This window comes from Orbicella franksi, chromosome 2 (genome assembly GCF_964199315.1).
Source record: "Orbicella franksi chromosome 2, jaOrbFran1.1, whole genome shotgun sequence".
NCBI classification, from domain to species: Eukaryota; Metazoa; Cnidaria; class Anthozoa; order Scleractinia; family Merulinidae; genus Orbicella; species Orbicella franksi.
In genome coordinates this window covers 4,954,512-4,976,360 of record NC_138146.1, presented here as the reverse complement: position 1 = coordinate 4,976,360, position 21,849 = coordinate 4,954,512, and the positions used below count along the sequence as shown (strand labels likewise).

Sequence of the window (21,849 nt, the reverse complement as noted above, 5' to 3'; positions counted from 1 at the left end):
GGACGTGTCACTGTTGTTATGGACAAGACTGACTACTTTGACAAAATGGACGCACTTGTTAACGACAAACAAACTTACGAAGAACTTAAACGCGACCCGACGCCAGCACTTCAACGTAAACTTAACAGCAAAATACTTACGCTTAAAAAGACTGACGCTATTGACACTCAACGCTACTATCGACTGAGGTGCTCAGTACCTCAACCACCGAAACTTTACGGACTACCGAAACTGCACAAACCTGGTATACCGATGCGACCTATAGTGTCATTCTGTGGGTCTCCTACGTATCAACTATCTAAGTACTTGACGACCATACTGCAACCCCTTACTGACAAATCAAGACGCAAACTACAATCTACGGAGAACTTTATTGACGCTATTAAGACAGTACAGATACCTGACGACTACAAACTTGTGTCTTTTGATGTGAAATCACTGTTCACCAGTATTCCACTTCAATTGGCATTACAGTGTACCGAGACCGCTATACAACAATCTACTGTTGAACTGCCGTTACCTACAGAAGACATCATGGACTTACTGAACCTTTGCCTTACATCGACTTACTTTCAGTACAACGGTAAACACTACAAACAGTTGCATGGAACAGCAATGGGGTCGCCTGTTTCTGTTGTTGTCGCAGAAATTGGGATGCAACACGTGGAGGAACGCGCCCTTGCAACTTGCCGACAAACGATACCGCTTTGGTTACGCTACGTTGACGACACCTTTACCGCCGTTCACAAAGACGAAATTGACGATTTTCACAACCACCTAAACGAACAGAACGCCTACATCCAGTTTACTAAAGAGATCGAAGAAAATGGAAAACTTCCTTTTCTAGACTGTTTGGTAAGCCGCGACAACAACGAACTACGAACGACAGTGTACAGAAAACCGACACATACCGACAGATTACTTGACGAATCATCCTACAACCCGACTTCACACAAAGCCACGACTATAAAGACTTTGACGAGACGAGTGCAACTAGTTTGTGACACACCGGACAGCTTACGTGACGAAAACAGATACCTTGAACGTGTTTTTCACAAAAACAACTACAACGCTGACTTTATTAGACGAAACATTTACCGACCTACTGAAGCTGACGCTACGAACAGGAACCCTACGCCTGTTACTACAGTGACTATACCTTACATTAAGGGCACCTCTGAGACCATCTCGCGGATCCTACAGCCCTACAACATTCGTGTAGCCCACAAACCTACAACTACGTTACGACACTTACTGACCAACGTGAAAGACAGAGACGAACCTAACGACAGACAGGGAGCAGTTTACAAGATCAAATGCTCCGACTGCCAGGCTTCCTACATTGGTGAGACTGGCAGAAACCTTAACACGAGACTGACTGAACACAAACGAGCCACGAGAAATGGTGATGCCAACAATCACATTGCTGTACATCATCAACTGACAAACCACAACATTGACTGGGACTCTGCTCAGTGCTTAAGCTACAGTACAAACTATTTTCAACGACTGACTCTGGAAAGCTGGTACACTAACCTAGAACAAACGCCTCTTAACAGATGTCAACAACTACCGGCGCCTTACAAACGACTTATCCACGACAGAAACGAAACCGACAAACGGACTTCTAACAGACCGACTCAACAATACACGGACCAAAACCGACCTACTTGACTAACAATAGACGGATCGAAACCCACCAATGACTGATGACAAACTTTACACGAGTCTCTCAGCCAATACCATCATGACTATACTGACCAATCACGTTCAACGGACCAGACTTATAAGATCATCGACTGACAAACACTATTCACTTGACTCTGAAGATGACTTCCGCTCAGGTTGTCAAAACGTCAGTCACCAACAACAGTTCTTTTCAGAACTACACTCACCCGGACGATCACACTATACGAACTATGTATGTTTGAGTTACCCTTTAATTTGGAGTGTAAATATTAGACCTGCCAACTCTCACGCATTATGCGTCTCACGCCTGCGGATCTAAAATTGTGATCTCACGCATTCAGACCAATTTCTCACGCCTAACTGACAATAGCGAGTGTAATTGCTTAAAAACCGATTTTTTTTTTTCGGCGAAAAACAGTTGGTGAGTCCAGCAAAAAAGCGTCTTCAAGCTTACTCCGTAACGCGAATTGAGTTCGCGACATCAACTTGTGTTTAGATCGTGTGACGTGACACGTTTCCGGTTAACTTTGTCATGGTTTAAGTCGTCGAAAATCTACTACACCTTCGGCATTCTTCGGAAATCTTCGGCAATCTTCGGACGTCTTCGGTAAATCTTCGGAAATTCAGGTTCTGTGGAGACGAAAAATCTCACGCATTTTACTGAAAAAAAGTTGGCAGGTGTAGGTGTTTCTGATGTGGCTTTATTGTACAGTTGTTTTTGTAGGGCATCTGTAATTCATGGAAGTGAGAACATACTCATAGAATAACTCAATTAAGATTTACCGGTAGATGGATAATTAGAACTTGGCTTTTGTCCCTGGAGTGAAAATTAACCTACCATCCCCCACCCTCCCTCCCTCCCCGCAAAAAATAAAGTAAAATAATAAAATAATAGAATCGCTAGAAACTGTACGTAATTCGGCAATTTTACAACTGCCCTCTTGGTGTTAAAAAGCGCTTTCTCCTCGTTGAAACGCAATGTATTAATTTTAGGAAGTGAAAAAAAAAAAAAAGAAATGGATGTGCCTTGTAGTGTGTGGTTGAGTGAGTGGCAAATTATGATCGATCGGGGACTGGTACCAAGTGAAAGCCTGTTTGTTTTTGGCCGCCTTTTGAAAGCAACGGACAACGAGGTACGAACTTTTCGTGACAAATTTTTCCCGTAGATAGTCTCGATTTTCGCAGTTAAGTGGTAAATAGCTTACATTAATCATTTGTGTACTAATTTCTTTCAAAATGATTGCCTTGTCCCTCGGTGGACAATGATTTTACGATCCGAAAAATCGAGGGGATGGTTTACTTTGCATGTCTTAGGTTACCAACTGCAGGGCTTTGTCTGACAGCAAAAGCATGATTATTTAATGCAGTAGCAAGGGTTCTGGTCCTTTAATCGTAAACCAGTTGATCAAAAGTTCCATTCTTTTAAAACACTATTTCTAGTAGAAGTGGTGTGTTTTATATTCGTTGATACCATTTGTGTCGTTCGAGTTTTCCAAATTAAGCTTTAACAAATTAACAGCTTGTGAAGATGGGATAAAGAGTCAAATTAAAGAGACTTACCATTGTTTTCATATGACTACGAAACCTTCCTGGGTCAACTTTAAAGCTTAAAAAAAACATTTCTCAATCAGAACTAAATCTGAGGAAGCTGAGGCTAAAAATAAGTTGTACATGGCAAGAACTGAATATTCATTCTTTTAATACATTTTCAACATTCGAATTTTGTGGACGGCAGATACAAGCTTACAGTGTAAATAAATCAAGTCAAAAATTCTGGGTACCCAGCCTGGATTAAAAATTAGTCAATTCTTATTAATTCTGAAGAATTTCCAGGGGGAATTTAAAATTGTTGTCAATGACCTGTAATAAAATTATGTTTTTACACATAATACATCCTGAAACTTATCTGTTCAATGGATGCTGAACAAAAGATTGGAATTGACTCATCACAGCTTTCAGTAATATTATTTCATTTACAAGCATTGTTGTGCACTCATTGCTTGAGTGCTATGTTGATCAGAGTATATAAAATATAGACCATGGAAATAAAGTAACGTGTAACTCAAGGCAACTTTCCTAAAATTTGCATAACTGTTATGCATGCACTATCTTGTACTCCCTCAAGTTTGCCACTGAAGCTAATGGAAGCTCAACCACATTTTTCTATGGTCTTTTTAAGAGCTAGGTCATGTTCATCATGTACAGTATCTATCAATTTTTGGATGCATGTTGGCATTTGATGTGTTATGTGTCTCAAAAGGTTACCCTGATCTGCCGAGTTAACCTACCCTCTCATTTTCTTTTACAGGTCATCAAAGAAGCAAACTTTCCTTTGTTGCAGTGTATTTAGTGATGTTCATATTGCATAATGGAGCAGTCCAAACCTGTTTCTACAGTCAGTTCAGAATTAGTAGCTGGTCAGTTGCCGTCAAATGAAGGGCTGCACAATATTCAGCAGGTAATAACATACATGTATTTACTACCTCCTGAATGGGTTAACAGAGCCTACTGCATGACGACTGTTGTACATTAGTACTACTAAATGAATGTCAACTCTGTTACGTACATGCTTGACATGTGTGAATGTACATTCGGCATGTTTTGTACAACTTGTGTGATGGTTTTGCTTGTTATAGACAAGTTGCAGAAAACACTTTTTTTTCTTAGTGCAGCATCGCCTGGGTTTGAAAAAAAAATTGTTAATATGAGATTGCTATCATCTTGAAGAAATGTACATGTAGATGTTTATTCTGCTTCTAATTGATTAAGAACTGTTCTGGTCTCAGGGAAAACATTTTAAGGCAATGAGAGAAAATTCCAGATCTAGTTGTGATCAACATTGTGAAATGTTGTTTGAATATCACTCTGTAACTGAGCGCTCTTATGACTGACTGCTCCTTTATTAGAGCAAACACTTGTAACCACTTTTGGGAATTACCAACTGGCTGTTTTCTTTGCTTCTAAGCTCTCATAAAAACACACACAAAGACTCTAATTGTTATCAGTGGATGTAGAACTATACACTACTTGATCATGTATAACATAATACACTGTAATTACAGTATGTATAACAGTGCCTTATACAAGGTACAAAGAAAACAAATTTGCCCTTTGGCCTTTGGGCAAGCTCTTGCTGTAATGTACGAGCCCAAAAATCCTGCTTACTAGCCTCCCCGCCCCCACCAAAGTTTTTTTCTTATGGTACTTTTGCAAACTGAATTTCCTCAAACATTTTTCCACGCAACTTTACTTGCCCATCAGGCAAAAGATGGGAAGAGAATCCACTGGCCTGACTGGAAAACCTACCAGTCCCTGGCTGTCAGACAGTATTTTCTTTGCTCACTATATTATTAAATAATGTTTTTTAGTAAAGATTTTGAATTACATGTTAAACTAAAGTTCAAGATTATTCATGGCTGGAGAAAGAGTGCTACCGTGCGCTTGAGATAGCAAGCATACTAATGCTATTTAAAAGCTCCAGATGGTAAGCGACCAGCCTTTAGTTTTGACTTTTATTCTCCAGTGAAAGTTATTCACTCAAAATCTGAAGTAAGAACCTCAGAAGATAAAAACATTTTTCTCTTCCTTAGACATGAAAGTGCACTTTTTTAGAATTTAGTGTCTAATAGCTTGCTTCAACTTTGTTCTTTCAGGAATACTTGGAACAGTGGCACTTATTGGAAAACTTACAATCTGATTTAGGATCTGAGGAACACTCTGAAGACAGACAAGAATCTGTAGCTTCTTTACACAGCAGCATAACGTCGAATGCTAATACTCGAGATGCACAACCAGCTGGTTACCATCAAGACAAGGTGTGTTAGAATGGAATGCTGCTAATTCTTGGGTCAAGTGATCAACATCTGATGGCCCTTTAGTATGATGTTTATCTGGTATTCTTTCAAAAGGTTGCATGCTGCAGATCTTACTTTTTAAATTTTCACTTTTCAAAATGACTTTTTTTTCCAGCAGGACACTTACTTTTAGAAATCCACACCATCTGAGGACTGTATTTACAATCTTTTATTTTCTTCTTGTAGATTTTCACAATCCTAAAAACACAATGATCTCAAATAATCGATAAATGTACTTGGTAACAATCTTTGAACACATTCTACCTTTCACTCACTTTCAAAAAATCAACAGTTCTCTCTCTCTTGCACATGACTAATCTGTCAATCAATTTGAAGCACATGTGACCAGATGCGTAGCACTATGTGTGTAATGCAAGTTCTACAGAGTCCGAACATTCACCTAATAACAGCACTTGATAAAAACTCGTGTTGAAACATTATAAAATTGATGTCATAAAATTGGTTTTCTTTACACTCTGGGTACATTTACATGTATATTATTTCTGCCATACGGTTGACACTGGTGAAGAGGGATCTGTGTAAGGGCAATGTTTTCCTCAAGGTTAACATAACAAAGAGATGCTACCCAGGGCTGTTACTCTTTAAATGTATATCCACCTTCCAGAGTCTGCAGTGGTACATTTTTGTCTAACAAGTGGGCAGGTATCATCCAAGGTGTATCGAAACCTCTCTCCAGCTGTCTGGGAGAACTGGACGTAGAAATTTTACACGTAAATCTTTAACATGACTTGTCTGAGGGAAAATTACTTTTCTGGCTGCCTACAAGCATGAAAACAAATGACAATGAACTCAAACCTTTGCCAAGATGTAAATCTGAAGAAAGACCTTTCTTGTATAGAACTGACATCACATGTGTAGTAATGCATTTTAAATTTTGAGTGGACTACAAGTCAGTTGTCTCATTGGAGTAGTCTGAGTTTTTCAGTGGCTCACCTATCAAATATATATGGGTTATTGACTGAGAATAAGGTCAAGATGGCTGGATATTGGCCAAGTTCTCTTTTATGTTTATGGAAGGTCCTATAAAGTTACATGCCAAAATCCAGCCAGCTTGACCGAACAAGCTTGGTCAATAAAGGATTTATTATATGGACAAAGAACACATTTTTCTTCTGGGACACAGGAGGTAATCCATCTTGCCCACTTGGATAGCCAATCACATTCCGGGGTTTGGTTCATCTTGCCTGCCCACAGAGCAAGCCATATAATAAAAGCCCTCCATCTTGATGTAGTCAAGAAGTCTAGTAAGTGTTATTCTTATCTTTTATCTCCTTCAGGAAGGCAATGAAGAGTGGTTTGTTCTTGGTGAGGACCCTGCAGGTGTTGGTCCAGATGTCCCATCTAATGACGAAGAGATCTCTGTAAAGGGTAGCAATATGTCTGACACAAAGGTGGAGCACGAAAAAGAAAGAGTCAAACAGGTTGGTCGTATCACAAGTTATGTAAAGTTCTGTATGTACATGTACATGTGGCAGTACACTAATGGTTATTTTAAATAACAAACCATGACGATCATTACTACAGTTGACTACACAGCATATTTACCTATTAATTATTAATAATTAATAGTAAGATTTAAAATATAATTTGTGCACAGCTTTTCAAGGAAAACTGCAGTTTGGATGACTTGACTGACAGTCAGTACTAGATAGTCTGTTTGTACCAGAAATTTGTATGGACATCATGACATCAAGAGCCTATACATAGGTTTCATTAATTTTTTCAGCAGGAAGGTTATTAGTTTTCACAGGCAGGCAACACTTTTTGAATTGACATTCTTTGTAAGAAAAACTCTCCCCCAGAAATTGACAGGGCATGTCTCTGAAACTAGATGCAAATGCCCCAAAGATACTTCAGAGAAGTAATGAAGAGATGTTGTGCTTGCAAGCCATACATGAAAAACAAGGATATTGTAAGGTTGAATTTTTGACCTAAGAGTCTCCTACTTTGCCACCCTGATTGTGTTTTAGCTGTTTAGCATGGACCTTTTTTGATTGTATTTCTCTAGTATTTACCCCAAAGTGTAGTTTACTTGAGAAGATACAAAATAAATTGGATATCCAGGGACCAGGGTGAATCATTGAGTTAACAGCTTGCCTGGAGGGCCAGCTTGAATTTTTTTTTTTTTGCACCCTGTATAATTGGCACTTTCTTGGATGTTAATCTAGAAAGAAACCTTGTGAGGTGGCAAAAGGGAGATGGTTATTTTTGTTGAATATCTGGAATGATGCATTGTTTTATCTGCCATTTATTTCCTAGAGATATTCCCCAGTCAATTTTCCTCAAAAGAAAAGAAAAAATAACTACTGACTTGATGTTGAAAGGTCCTTGTCTCAGATATACATGTACATTATTTTTTGTTTTGGTTCCCAGCAGTTGTCTCCATATTCAGAGCAGTGGTATGAGTTAGATCAACTCAAGGCAAGTGTAAGGTCTTTAAGTCAAGCTGCAGGCTTGCCACATTCACCGCTGCCACAAAATGAGGACAGTGAAACATTAGCTAGTGGTTTGAGCAGTGGTTCGGTGAGTGTTGAAGCTCTTGATGAGATTGGACTAGAGGAGACTGGTGTAATGCTGCAAGGAGAAACAGCTCTGACTGGTAGGCTCTCTTTTGTTACATTGAATAACAACTGCAATATTATTCCTAATAATTATAACTAATCCAGGTTGAAGTGTCTGCTTATGGCCCAAAGTGTGCCTACCGGGGATTTTCCCTATAGTGGAGGCTCAACTGTAATTTCAAGTTGATGATTAACTACTAAACAATGCACAATATTCTGTAACTAAGTACTACAGCACTCTGTAACTATAAAGATCACCATATAAAGCAGAGGTAAAGCAGAGGTAAACCACTCACTGATGTGTTGGCCAGTATGGCAATCAAAGGATAAATGTAAACAAAGTATGCTTGAATTCCTAATTACATGTAATCCTTGCTTTCAACTCAGTGGTTAATTAATCTCGCAGTCTTAAGTCTTGAAATAGCTTCTGACTGTAAATTATCATTTATCAAGCTGACATTTTCATTCAGTCTGACAAGACTACTGAGGCTTATTTCACTTGCCCACTGGCCTCACTTGCCCAAGAGCAAAATTTACTTGCCTCAGGCAATCGGACCTGGATTTTTTCCTGCCCTGTAAATGTTACATCAAAAATGTCCTTTACTCAATTTTCTATTTCATCCACCTGCCTTCCCATCCACTACCCCAGATAAACCTTGCAGTGAGAACTTAAGAACGGAGGCATAGTTTTCTAAAACACTTCACCATAATTAAAGATATGTGGGTCATCGACCAAACTTGGGGTTAAGATCAAGGTTGTCACATAGTTTTGAAGAAGGCAGCTTTATTGTTGGAGTAGGCAGCTGATTTGGCACATTTTTCTAAAGAATCAGACAAATACATGTCATTCAACAGTGCAGCTCAGCAGAGTAGCTGATGTAGATGGTGATTTTTTTGGCCTGTCAAGTACTTTTGACAGCCCTGTTAAGATAACTGGATATATATACTGGCCAAGTTCTTTTAGTTTTGAGTATGTAATATGAACCAAGACACACAGTGTAGTCAAGGTTCATAAACAGGCCCACAAAAATATCCGGAAATCTTGACCAAACCAGTCAGGTCATAAAGAACACCATTTTGTTGCAGGACGCAGCAAGCAATCCTGAGCAGGCTAGATAGCACCATTTGGCCTGCTTGATTAGCCAATCAAAGTGTAGGATTTGATTCATCTTGCCCACTTGTGGAGCTAGCCATATAATGAATACAATAGTTATTGATTGGAAATCCGTTGTCTAAATCTTTTTTTCCCTTTCACAAAATCATTTTGTTTAGTGTTGTCCTGTTTATGGAGCAATGTTACCAATCATTTCTCTGCTGTTGTAGGATCTGTGATGGTGGACAGGGCCCAGGAAGCTGATGCCATGGTAGAGCAGGTACAAGACGATGATCCAGGTGATAGTGGCACTTCCTTTAGCATGGATGGTTCTGGTGCAGATGACAAAGAACTAAGAAATCAGTGGTTCCCCTTGAGACCTAGTGCTGTAGGAGAAGATGATGAAGACACCAGCCAGGTGGCATACACTGCGATTGCACCTGCTCAGCAATCACGCAGTGATCGACTGCAGGGTGTCCCACATGCTTGGTCCGATGACGATGCCAAGCAGACACCTCCAGAGAGGTCACAACCTGATGGAAGAGATGGACCAGATCTCAAGCGACCACCTTGGATGTCTAGCACAACCATGAACACAAAACAGGCAGCTGCACCTCTTCCTCCTCCTCCTCCTTCTCCTCCTCAGAAACTTCCTCTGTCCAATGGCACACCTGAAAGTAGAGACAGTGGAAGTGAGACATCTGTACTGTCACAGCCGCAGAATGACATTGGTAATGTCACGCCGTTGGACATTATAACCAGGAGTGTACCTTCTGTTCCAAAAGGTGCAAGTCTCATCAGTGAGTTAAAGCACAGACATGCCCCTCAGTTGAACAGTGATAGTGATACTGAAAGCCCAGTGTCTAAGCTGCTCGGCCCAAACTTCCGTGCAGTTCAACAAGTGTTGGATAGACTGAAGCAAGACAGGCTGACTGACAGTGTCAGCGATGACGCAGACATATCAGCCTCTGAGCAACAGTCTTTAAGAGAGGAAAGTCTACAATCCTTGACAAGTACTGGCTCAAGAGGTCATGGAAAAGAATGGATGACTCATCAACCGATTAAAACACGGCCTTCTACTGATGCTGCAGCACGCAGTTATGAGATGCTTTCGTCGAGACCACCTGGAATACTTCATTTATCTCACACTCAGATGCAGCAAGGTGATATGCATTTAGGGGATCAAAGTCGCCAAAGTGACACCTCCAATAAAGTATTAGAACCTGAACGTGCATCAAGCTGGACAAGTGCAAGGTTATCTTATCGTGATCCACCTGAAATGACTCCTACTGAAACTACACCACTGTCTGGCAAGCAAGCCACTGTAAAGTCCTCACAAGACCAAAGTTCACCCAGCTCTACACTAAGCAGTATTACAAGTGCTAGGGTTGCAGGTGTAGAATATCGACCTTCTTCTGGTAACAGCGGTGAGAAATTCTCCCAACGCGACTCTGCTCACACCGTTCCTCCACCGCTTTTACAGACATCTTATAAATATTCAACAGAGCAACATCCTCAAAGCTCTGTAGATATCAGCCTCAGAAGTTCACGAATGGCTTGGGGAGAAAGATCTGTTTCAGGTAGAAACATAAAGGAATTTGTTCATCATAAAGATACACTTGCTAACACAGGGCTTCCATCAAGCGCACATTCATCAAAAGATCAACTGCACGAACTAACTCCTCGGAACTCCATAGGAAGTCGTTTTCAACCTACCAGAACAGCTTGGCCAGAAAGCAAATTATCCATGAGTTCCACAGCAAGAGAGCTCTCTGCCGATGAGCCCAATGTTGAGGTGCCTGGTGTTATCCCGGCAGATGCGTTGTTGCTTCCTGGTCATACCAGTTCGGATCTCGTTCACGGTACAGAGCTTACTCCAAAGGGTGCAGTTACACATTCCAGTCTAGTAGAGAAATCTAATGATTCAAACAGAATAGGGAGACAGCATGCAGAACCTTTGCAGCAAGAAAGTGATAGCAATAGGAGTGTGTCATCAGATAACACAGATGACTTGTTGACCTATGAACCTGTTTTTGAAGGAGATCGTCAGTATCTGCGAATGCAAAGAGAAACAAAGCGTTCTGGCTCTAAACACAGACAATCTGATACAGGGGACTCTCATGTAAACAGATTACCCGTGAGGGTGGCTAGAGATGCAGAAACTGTTACAAAGTTGTCTGGCCAGGAACAACCACCTTCCATCCTACGGGGCCAGGAAGGCCTCCAAGGAACGCCAATAGACCTGAATGACAGTCACATCAAGGCCTTACACTGGTCCCTTGGTGCAGGAACTATTTCTCCCATCTCGTTTCCTAGCGCTGCTCAGCTCGATTCACAACTGGGAAAGTCATCAACTCCTTTGGGTCCAGCAAGTGAACATTCCAGTGTTCATGAAGATGGTATCCTTCAGGAGCAAAGCCTTGAGGAAGACAACTACACAGCGCCAAGCGAGGATCGAGATAGGGCCCCATTAAAACAACGTGAGAGTCATTCCACTACTGAAGTCTCCTCGTCAGATGAGATTTACAGGCCAGTTTTATACAGGGATGTTTCAGGAAATAAGGAAAATCAGCCAGATGAGAGTGCTTTCAAAACAACGTCGTATGGAATTTATGACATTCGCAGATCCTCAGGCCCAGGTAGCACAAACAGACGTCGGAAGGCCCTGGGTCTGGAACCCAATCCAACAAGGGAGGCTGTCAGTCAGGAGGATAATGGATTAGTGTACATTTCAGGGAGCTCGACACCAGGTAGTTTGCAAGATGTTAGAGGAAGGTACTTGGTGAGAGAAGACGATCCTGCTAGAAGGACTACTGACTATCGAGAGGAACAACCAGACCAAGAGTACTACAAAGAAAGGCATGAGAGGAGGGAAGAGCTTAGGAAGCCTAGAACTAAGGGCTATGAACCAGAAAAACAGGCAAAGGTACTTAGTAACAGGCAGGCTCGAGAGGTGCTGGCAGAAGGAGACCTTCCTGATCCGTACCGAGATGAATACCAGTCACGCGAGAGCAGGAGGCCTGATCGTTCACACCAACGTCAAGTGCGCAGTTCACCGGAGCAAGGAGGAGGACCACTGCATCATAGGTCAGACAGGTCAAGGCAGCTCCCTGAGAAGCATATGGACAGAACTGACCCAAATGGAACCAGCCATTTTTCAAGTCGCAGTAAAAGATCTGCCAGTTCTGGAAAATCAAAGTCAAGGTACATGGACGATGACCTAACCTCTTTATCCCAGCAAGCACGGGTAGAGAAAACAACGGCAAGTAGAAAACATCATTCAGAGACATCAGGGGCCAAGACTGGCCATTCATCTCGTGATAAAAGTGATTTCCGTGGCTCTAATACCAGTCGATTAGATGCCAACATTACAAAGTTGTCCTCACTAATCTCAAGGTCACTTGACGAAAGTATTTCATCGTCGTCTCAGACATCAACAACGTCTGCTTTGAGAAGACCACCTTCAAAGGGCAAAAGAGCCAAGATGTCTTCGTCAACTAGTGAAACATCAGATGTTTCCGAGTTCTTCAATTATGCTTTCTTCGAGCCTCGATTCCGCCAATCCATTGGAAGAAAGTTGCGACTAAGAGAGTTGCTGAGATCTGTTAAATCGCGGGACATCTCTCCTATAGTCAGAAGGTCACGGGACAGTACATCATCAGAGTCTACTTCAGCTGTGTCAAGCAATGATGGAGGAAGAGAAGAAAGAGAATCAGTACCTAGCGCAGGGAGGGAACCATCACCTGCATCAACGGAACCTCGACAGTCGGACGTAGTAGCTGAAAAGCAATTTTTTACCACAACATCTGCAGCTGGTCCAAAGTGTACTTGTTCACGGAAAGTTGTCACACAGGCGACTTCGCCAGGGGTAACTCAATACAGGAGACAGGGCCATGGTGATAGGGAAGTAGGAATGCCGCGGAAACGTGATGTTGGTGTGAACTTTCCCACACCAGCTGTCACCAGACATCGATCTTCCAGCTCAGATGAGGCGCCTCGTGTACAAATGGAAGACGCCAGTACGCAGACAGACGAGGTCTCTAGTGCACGAAAGGCGAGCAGAAAGGTTGATTCCGAACCTGAAAAGTCACGACCTAAACCAGTGAAGAGTAAAAGAGATATCGAGGAACATGGGGTTATTTCCCAACCGTCACCAAAGAAATCCGACTACCATTATATCGTGCAACAGAGAGAGAAGCGTAGACCCAAAGAGCGACTGATAGCAAGTCAAAACTCACCGGATCACAGCGTCAAAACAGGCAGTGACTCAAGAAACAGGACACAAGAACCTGCTTGGTTTTACCCTATGACAACACAACCACAGGCTGAACGAAGAACTGCCACTCCGCTGAATACTCAAAGTCGCACGAGGGACGAATTACGAGTGGACGTGTTTGATTCTGCCGTTAACTCGTCTAGCTCTCTACAGAAGCTTACTCTTCAAGAAGCCTTTCTTTACGCAAGGCCTCAATTTGTGAAGCGCTCACAGGAGAGAGTTGCAAGAATAGAGCAGGCTGCACGAGAGAAAGAGAGGCGTATAATGATTGCAGAGGCCACTAGAGAAGAAAAACGAAAAGAGGCTGTTGAGATGAGAATAAAAACATCTCCTGCTTCACCCAAGATCAAGACTCGTGTGAAAAGTGGTAAGTGTATGCAAAAATAGTACCATAGTAGAGTTTCAAGAAGAGCTGGCAACAGCGCAAGTTAACCGGCTGTGAGGATGATTTTGCCTGCCCAGTTTGAATATCTGGAGGAAAGCTTTTCCTATGAAGAAGTTCAGTTCACAACGTTTTCCCCATGTATGAAAACCAGTTGTCTTCCCCCCTGGGATAGTGTGGCAAGAGAGAGAGAGAGAGAGACAGACAGATGAAAGACGAGTATAAATGTGGAAGGGAACATCCCCCTGTTTGGTACCCCTCACCTCTCTAAGTGCTATCTTCGTTTTTCGTTTCAACATTCATTATCAGTCCCGTCGGTCGTAATCTCTCTCTTTCAAACATGGTCCCACGCAGACGCTCTTTGGGCTCGTAGGAGCCTGAAACGTGATAAGCACTTCCGTCCCTTCTTGAAAGACAAGGAATTATTTCCAATAATTATTTTTATAGAATTCGTATTCTTGTAGGTTACAGACGTCAATATTAAACTGCTGACAAAAGCATTTGGCCATAGTTTCCAAACTATGTTCTCAGTTTGCACTGATATTCTAAGACTGGATGTAAAAAATTCAAAGATGTGTGTTTCTTTTAAAGTCACCTCCATGAATTCAATCTGTGTTTCAGACCAGCTTTTTGTGCCGAAACCAAGACAGATGACTCGAGCGGAGATGAAAGATCTAAATAAGAGGTAAAAGCAATACTGTAAAATTCCGGTGAGACGTGCATTTGTTCAGAAGGTTTCTTTTGGCTAGACTTATTTCGCGTTTCGCAAAAGTTTGGGTATAATTAAATATGAGGGATGTTGCGTGAGAAAAATTATTAAAAATTAAAATATTATTGCAAGGATATTTGTGTCTGAAGTTCTTTTTTTAAGATTTGTGTCGTTTAACTGTAAGACATTTCAAAAGTTAAATAACCTTTGGAGGTGGATTTCAGATTGCTACATGGACAGAAAACGTAATGAAAAAAGTCAATAAATAATAAAAAGTCCTTTCTATTTGTCTTGCGGTTTGTTGTTTGTTTATCTGTTTGTGTTTTCCTGAATACAACTTCCTTGTTCGTATTTTTCAGGCTCTACAAGAACTTGCCTGAGGTGAAAGCTAAAAACGAAGAAAAAAAGCGGTTAGCTTTCTATCGCACCAACAGATTACGTGCTCAACTGTATGACAAAGTAGGTTCACGTTTGTTTTAAAGAGGTGTTAGCTTCATAAGCTGTATTCGCGGGTTCTCGGTCAAGGGAAAAAAACGCAAGGACTGTTCAACTAAGTAACACCTTAAAGTTTTGGACGGAGTTTGACATCAGAAAGGGAAATTAGGAAAGTTATTTCACGAACTAAGCTCTCGGTTCTCTGGACGCAGAGAACGCGACTTTTTGAAGACATAATGAGTCGAGTCAAGGTTCATTGTGTTGTTGCTCGTTGTTTTTCTCGCGGAAAGGACTTGCCTCGCCTGCACAAGTAACCTGAGATCACTCAGAACAATCTCTCTTCATTCTTATTTTAACGTGCGTAAGTGCGTACAAATTGTCTTTAACTTGAAGGAAATCTGAAAACTAGTAGTTTACCAAGATGGAAAAACACCAAAGAGATTCTAATAAACCATTAAGGAACGAGGATGGTTAAGGATGGAGAAGATTAACACGGATTACACACAACGAACTTGAAAGATTTAGGCTTAACTTCTCAAGATCTGCAAAACGTAACGTAGCTTCTTTAATTGCAGATAACTGTAAAAGCCAAAAAATAAACTAACAATGAAAAAAAAAAACGTTGCAGGCATAGGCGCAATTTCAACGTGCAGGTACCTACAACGTTCATGTGCAATGATTTTAGGAGTGGTTTAATTAAAGTTTTTGCAAACGAAAAGCAATATTATAGGTTTTGATGGTAGACTGGGTAAAAATCCTAAAAGTGAGGAAATGAAAAAAAAAGCGAATCAGTGTTTGAAAATTGTTTTTTTTTCTTTAACATCTTTGTTATGCACGACGAAATTTTGAAAGAGCAATTTAAAAGATTATTTGCCTTTGAGATGGTCAAACTTATGCACCAAAGAGGTGCTAATAAATGCATGTCACATAAGTTTGCCAAAATTAGTTCAAACAAAATATCTAAGTGACCTTTGCTGTTAAGTCTAGTGAATTTTTTAATCAATTCCCGAGCTTGAGGTAAAGAAAACAGCAACAAAGACTGACTGCCATTTCAGATGCTGCAGAAATAACTGAAGGAAAATGCAATATTGAATATGCTAATTCTGTCTTCCTTCCATTCTTTCTCCTGGCAGAGAGTACGCAACCGTCTCAAAGGAGCTGGTAGAAAGTGACCAACGATCTTCATATAATTTATTGCATTTTGTAATTGCCTTTAGCCTATTTAAGTCTGCCATTAATTTTTCTCCACCGCAAATCAGTTTAGCCTGTAGAAACTCACTTCAAAGTTGAATGTATGTGTGGTGTCACGTTTCTGTGAGAAACAATTTCTATTTATTAGATAAAGAAACTAAACCATGCCCTCTCTATGTATGGGTACCATATGTCAAAATTTTATTTCTGTAAATTTTCTAAATTTCAAGATTAACTCTTAAGCCAAGAATGATAATTTAATAAACATAGATATGTGCTATTCTTCTCTTGTGCCATTTCATTGTTCATAAAGAGGTCACACCCATCACAATTCATGATTCTGTTATTTGAATTGCATCATCTGGGCATACTTTGGAAGTAATTTTAGTGAAAATAGTCGTGCTATTTCTTTGGTTTCTCTCAGACATCCCGCCAAATTAATTGTTTCAGAATAAATATGTCTTTTTTAGAAAACTGCAGTGTATCTTGCACACTCACTGGCTAATTTTTATTATCAATATGCAGACAGACAAAAGAATTTATATTTTATAATCAATAACAGGACAGACAGATGAAAAACTGAAGTCAATTTGTTAAGATTAAATCTATGACCCTGTCTGCACTTCAGGACAGGGAAAAAAAAATCTTAATCCACTTGCCCAGTGGGCCAGTAAATTTCAGTTTTCACTTGCCCCCACTCAAATATTACTTGCCGATGTGGCAGCCAGTATGGAAATTAGAGGACAAACGCAAACAAAGAATGCTTGGATTCCTAACTAATCCATGCTTTCAACCTAATGGTTAACTAATCTTGCAGTCTTACGTTTTGCAATAGTTTCTGACTGGAAGTTATCATTTATCAAGTAGACATTTTCAATCAGACTCACAAGACTACTGAGGCTAATATCACTTGCCCACCAGGCAACAGAACTGAACAATGTTCACTTTCCCAAGAGCAAGATTTACTTGCCCCAGGCAATCGGAACTGGGTTTTTTCCTGCCCTGCAACTTAAATGTACCTATGCAGACATGAAATACCTCAAACTGCTCACCCTGGGCTTATACAACTTTGTAAGGGGATTTGAATGGGTTTATATCTGGGGGACATTTGGATTGTTTCAAATGAGCTACAGCAGTACTGATTAAGATAAATTTTTCATTTACTGGTTTTTAATGAAACTGTAAACACCATTATGACTTAAACTCATTTGATGTTAAACTAGAGGGGTTCTTATATGCAAGGAGGCTAATATTTTTATTATTGCCTTCAAGTGGATGAACCTGTAACTGGGGGAGCTTATAAGTGGGACAGCTTATAAGTGGCAGTTTATGGTGATGCATGTTCAATATGTTGGACAAGGTATTCCACGCTACCTTACAAATAATTGCAGAGACTAATATAAAGGAATCTTTACAAGGCATTAAATTTTCATACTATGCCCTCACGTAAGTCTCCATTGAAAGAAAGTTCCTGGGCATTAGGCCATATTTATATTCTTGTTATTAGACTGGAACTAGTTTTCAATAGAGGCTCATGCGTGAAATATGATTTTAAAAGAGACATATCGAGAGCCTGATGTTTTTAATTACCATTCCGCCATGTTTTACAACAATCAGTTGGTGGCAATATTGAATGTTAGAAACATCTGAGTTATGCTAGTTTTAACAATGGTAAATAATGAGTGGAATTTTCAGAACCGAGATTTCAGCCATGCCTCCTGTGTATGGTCATTAGGCACCTGTAAACTAAGAGATGATGTTGCGGAAATATTACTTCCCTAACTGTTTCCTAATTTGCATTCACACAACATTATTTTGCGGAAGCAAATTTTGTTTCTAAGAAGTAAAAAAATGTTTTTGAATTTTTTCTGAAACATTTGTCTTCTGCAGCAACTCTTTCACAGTTTGCATGCCAGGAAAACTATTTTGAGAAACAGTGTTTCAGCAAGCAACAATACTTTGTTGCCCGCACAGGCTTTTAATGCATAGTCACTTGAGCTCCTAGTTTTAGTTTGAGCGCACACAATGTTTCTATCAATGGGAATGAAGAATTCCCTTCAACATTTTAACAAAGGGTTTTCTTAAATATCTCACGTCGGTTGATGTACCTTCTAATGCATCATCCAAGTCTTGCATTAGATCTTCGTCCATGGGCTGAAATTCCAATCCACCGAAAAACACTTTCTCATGCTGTTCCGAGTTGTAGTTCTTTTCCAGCAAGTTTATGCCAGGCACAAAGAAGGATGGCAACTCTTCCTGTTGAAGACAGTTTTCAAGGAAATCATAGACGTGTCTTGCCCAAATAACAACTTGGTCTTCAGATGTGTTTTGTATATCCAGGTCAATTTCTTTCAGGCCGGATTTATTCACCAATATGAATAGTGCATTTTTTAAAAAGTAACTGGATATAACTTTCTCTGCTGCGACGACATTATCCTCTGGCCATGTAAAATCTGTTTCCATGTCTGCTGGTTCCTCACTGTCACAGTCATGGACCTTCTCAGAAGCACTTGGATTTTCCAACACTGTGTTACTTGGTACAATTTGCGAACACACATAAGGACTTCTCGCTGCCTTTGCAAGAATGTATCCCTGGCGAACATGCCCAGGAAGGGACTGGAAGAGTTCAGTTTCAGCCAGAGAGAAGGAAAGACGAAAGTGCTTTTCTCCACTTTTAAAGAACCTTTCTCCGTGCAAGGCCATGACAACATGAACTCCTTTGCTCTTCACCTGGGAGTTCAACAGTGCTGCTTCAGAGACATTTGAGGGCCAAAAGCAGGGAAAGTGCAACGCTGGGACAATATCTACATTAATCACCATATCCTTGTAAACATGTCCATGCCATTTGAGCGTAATCTTTGTTGCATTAGCTGCCATTAAGCAAGCACTTACAGGGACTAGTGTCAAGATATCTTCCCAAATTTCCCTTTCCAGAAAGGCTCTGGTAAGTTGATCACTGAAGTCATTAATCAGTTTCGAACTTCGCAAACTGTTATCTTTGTCCATATATTGCAAAAGTTTGTGATCTGGGAGGCAAAAATCAGGTTTTAAATTTAACTGGCAAAACATGGGTGGACTGGAAGCCACATTTGGCTCTTGAAAACACTCGCAAAGTTTCACCATTGTACACATGAAGTCAAACTCCTCGGGAAATCCACATTTGGTCCCTTCGCTCACACTGCCTGAAATTTCAGGCTTAAATGTAAACAGAGGGAAGGCTGTGGAAACTTTTCCTGCCACTCGCTCAATAACTTTGCTTACGGCCAACTTGACCTCAGATGCCTCTGCAATTTCAGGTAGTTTGCCAATCACAGGTGACTTCAGTAGCTTCTGAAGTGATCTGTTGGGGTCACTGTTTAAGCAGAAGTCTTCAGATTGCATGTTTTCAACCTCTTCTTGCATCTTGACATGATCACATTCATCGTTTAATGGAAAAACATTAGGTAGGCTTTCTTGTTCAAGATCTCTATTCACCGACTGAAAATAGTTCTGGAAGAGATTAATTAGCTGTACATATCCAAAGTACCTGGCCAATTGAAGTGGTGTTCTGCCAGAGTGATCTGGTTTTGCAGCCAAGTAAGAGTCGCACTTAGTCAATAAACATTTTAATGCTGCTTGATTATTGCTGAAAACAGTGTAGTGAAATACAGTTGCACCACTGTTGTCCTCGCGGTCAACAAGACAGTTGTCATTCTCAATTATTTCCTCTAAATTTGATGTATTTTTCAAAGAGCAAGCCAAATGTAAGGGGGCAACTCCATTTCTGTCCTTGATGTTTACATCAGCACCATGGCTTATGATCAACTGCAGGAGAGACCTTTGTCGTAATTCAGCCACAAGGTAATGTAAGAGTGCCCGTCCGAAAAAGTCTTGACTGTTAACGTCGTAGCCTTCGTTTACGAATAGTTTCACGAATTGTGAATGTCTTGATTTCTCTGCATTGTCCCGATCCAAGGGAGAACAGTGTAAGAACCACAACATATGCAAAGGTGTCATTCCAAGAGAATCCTTGCTGTTCACCGAGATTCCAGCTCCTATCAGAAACTGAACAGTTTCTATGTTAGCACCCGATTCAATCGCTTTGTGAAGAAGGTTTTCACCTCTTGAAGATAGTGTTGCACATAAGTCGACGCCGAGGTCGACCAGAACTTGCAACACCTCGATCGCCTCAAGTTGAAACAGTTCAACATTGCTTAGCAACTCGTAAGTGCCATTTAGCATGCGATCAGACTTCTGTAGGGAAAATCCCCAGTCTATGAATGTCTGGCATGCCTTTGTGTTGGCATGGTCTAACGCATGTTGAAATGGTAGTCTGCCAAGACCATCTCTGCAGAACATATCTGCTCCGTGATCCAGAAGAAGTTGGACCATTTTGTACGCCTCCTCGTCGTAATAGTTGACACAATGAAGTGGTGTACTTCCATAGTCATCTCTGCTGTTGGGGTCTTCTCCACCTTTTAAGCAGTTTTCTACAATTTCAAGACTACTATTTAACGTTACTTCGCAGTGTAGTGGATAATCCATTCTTCGAGCCTAACACGATATCGCGAAGAGAAGGCTTCCTTGTTTCCAGGATTTCTCGGTATGTTGCTTAGCTTCCGGGTACAAGAAACTGCGTGGGAAGCGGGAGAGGGGAGGGGAGGGGGCAGCGGGGTGTTGGGGAAGTGCACTTTGGAGCGTATCACCGTTGAAACAGAGCTATTTTTAGTTAATCTGTGACTAAAAATAGAGAAGCGTATAGGCCTGAAACTTCTTGTAAGAAGGGAACCTCTCTTCACATTAAAAATGTGTGAATAAAACCGCTCTGTAATCATAAAGTTTGAGATTTTGTTATGGCTTTCCGGGTGCGAAAACTTTTCAGGAGAAACGGGCCCCAGGACATCTAAACGTAGAACCCACGTTTGCACTAGAAAGAAAAAAAATTGCAAAATGGTGTATCGGCTAATTTTACAATAATTCTGCGAAATCGCAGAATGTTATCTTGTTCGGAGAGCCAGCCACTAAAATCAATCAATCAGATTGCTCCATTGCCGGTCCAAAGGAGCAATCTGATTCCTTTTCTTTTCGTTCCAGCTCTCTCTCTCTCTTCTGTTTTGTTTAACATCAGACGTGAGTAACGCCTATTCGGCTTCCAATCAGAATTGCACTCTTGAAGTTTGCGATATTTTTCCAGTCTATGACTGCGGCATTTTTTGCTAATCTCTTATCAACAAAGCTTGCTCGGTTACATTTTCAGGTGAAAAAGTTGCAAACTAAAATGCAAAAATATTGACTATTTTCTTCTAACAATATTTATTTATGGAAGTGCTAAAAAGCCTGGTGAGAAAAAAAAAACAGTAAAGAGGACGAGCAAACTTTGGCAAAATTAAGTTCGGCTCATCGCCGTTCGCAAGCAAAATGTCAGCTAGTACAAACCAGTTACATCAGAGGAATTAAATTGTTCTTGTTTGCCATATAATAAACATCTTATTAACCGAGCTTAGTCGGTCTGTATGGGAGAATCTTTGACCTCGATAGTGTGTACAGACTTCACTGCGTTCGGTCTGTACTCACGACCTCGGTCAAGATCCTCCAATTAGAATTGCGCGCTTGCAAGTGTGACCATGCTAACATTTGAGCAGAAGAAGACTTTCTACAA

The 21,849-nt window shown here is 40.7% G+C and overlaps 2 protein-coding genes across 4 annotated transcripts; one reads left to right on the top strand and one right to left on the bottom strand.

Annotated features, from left to right (window-relative positions):
* Positions 1-2,768: 2,768 nt before the first annotated feature.
* LOC145477846 (uncharacterized) lies at positions 2,769-16,493 on the top strand. Of its 3 annotated transcripts, none has more exons than XM_081455690.1 (9): positions 2,789-2,822; positions 3,998-4,147; positions 5,343-5,504; positions 6,842-6,985; positions 7,941-8,163; positions 9,449-13,861; positions 14,498-14,561; positions 14,945-15,044; positions 16,154-16,493. In XM_081455690.1, exons 2-9 carry the CDS (start codon positions 4,058-4,060, stop codon positions 16,190-16,192), a joined length of 5,235 nt encoding a protein of 1,744 aa, XP_081311816.1. In that variant the 5' UTR covers positions 2,789-2,822; positions 3,998-4,057; the 3' UTR covers positions 16,193-16,493. The 3 variants fall into 3 exon arrangements, with proteins under 3 accessions (XP_081311815.1, XP_081311816.1, XP_081311814.1); XM_081455688.1 differs by having other exon boundaries at positions 7,938-8,163; XM_081455689.1 differs by having other exon boundaries at positions 2,769-4,147; positions 7,938-8,163.
* Positions 16,494-16,495: 2 nt separating this feature from the next.
* Positions 16,496-21,758, bottom strand: LOC145477847 (uncharacterized). The gene has a single exon (XM_081455691.1). It carries the CDS (start codon positions 20,733-20,735, stop codon positions 18,246-18,248), a length of 2,490 nt encoding a protein of 829 aa, XP_081311817.1. The 5' UTR covers positions 20,736-21,758; the 3' UTR covers positions 16,496-18,245.
* Between the last annotated feature and the right edge of the window lie 91 nt (positions 21,759-21,849).

Excerpts from the sequence above, each read along its gene's own strand:
- LOC145477846 (XM_081455689.1), top strand. The coding sequence starts at position 4,058 with ATGGAGCAGTCCAAACCTGTTTCTACAGTCAGTTCAGAATTAGTAGCT. Across the intron at positions 8,164-9,448 it reads AGGAGAAACAGCTCTGACTG|GATCTGTGATGGTGGACAGG; the intron begins GTAGGCTCTCTT and ends CTGCTGTTGTAG. Across the intron at positions 13,862-14,497 it reads CAAGACTCGTGTGAAAAGTG|ACCAGCTTTTTGTGCCGAAA; the intron begins GTAAGTGTATGC and ends TCTGTGTTTCAG.
- LOC145477847 (XM_081455691.1), bottom strand. The coding sequence starts at position 20,735 with ATGGATTATCCACTACACTGCGAAGTAACGTTAAATAGTAGTCTTGAA.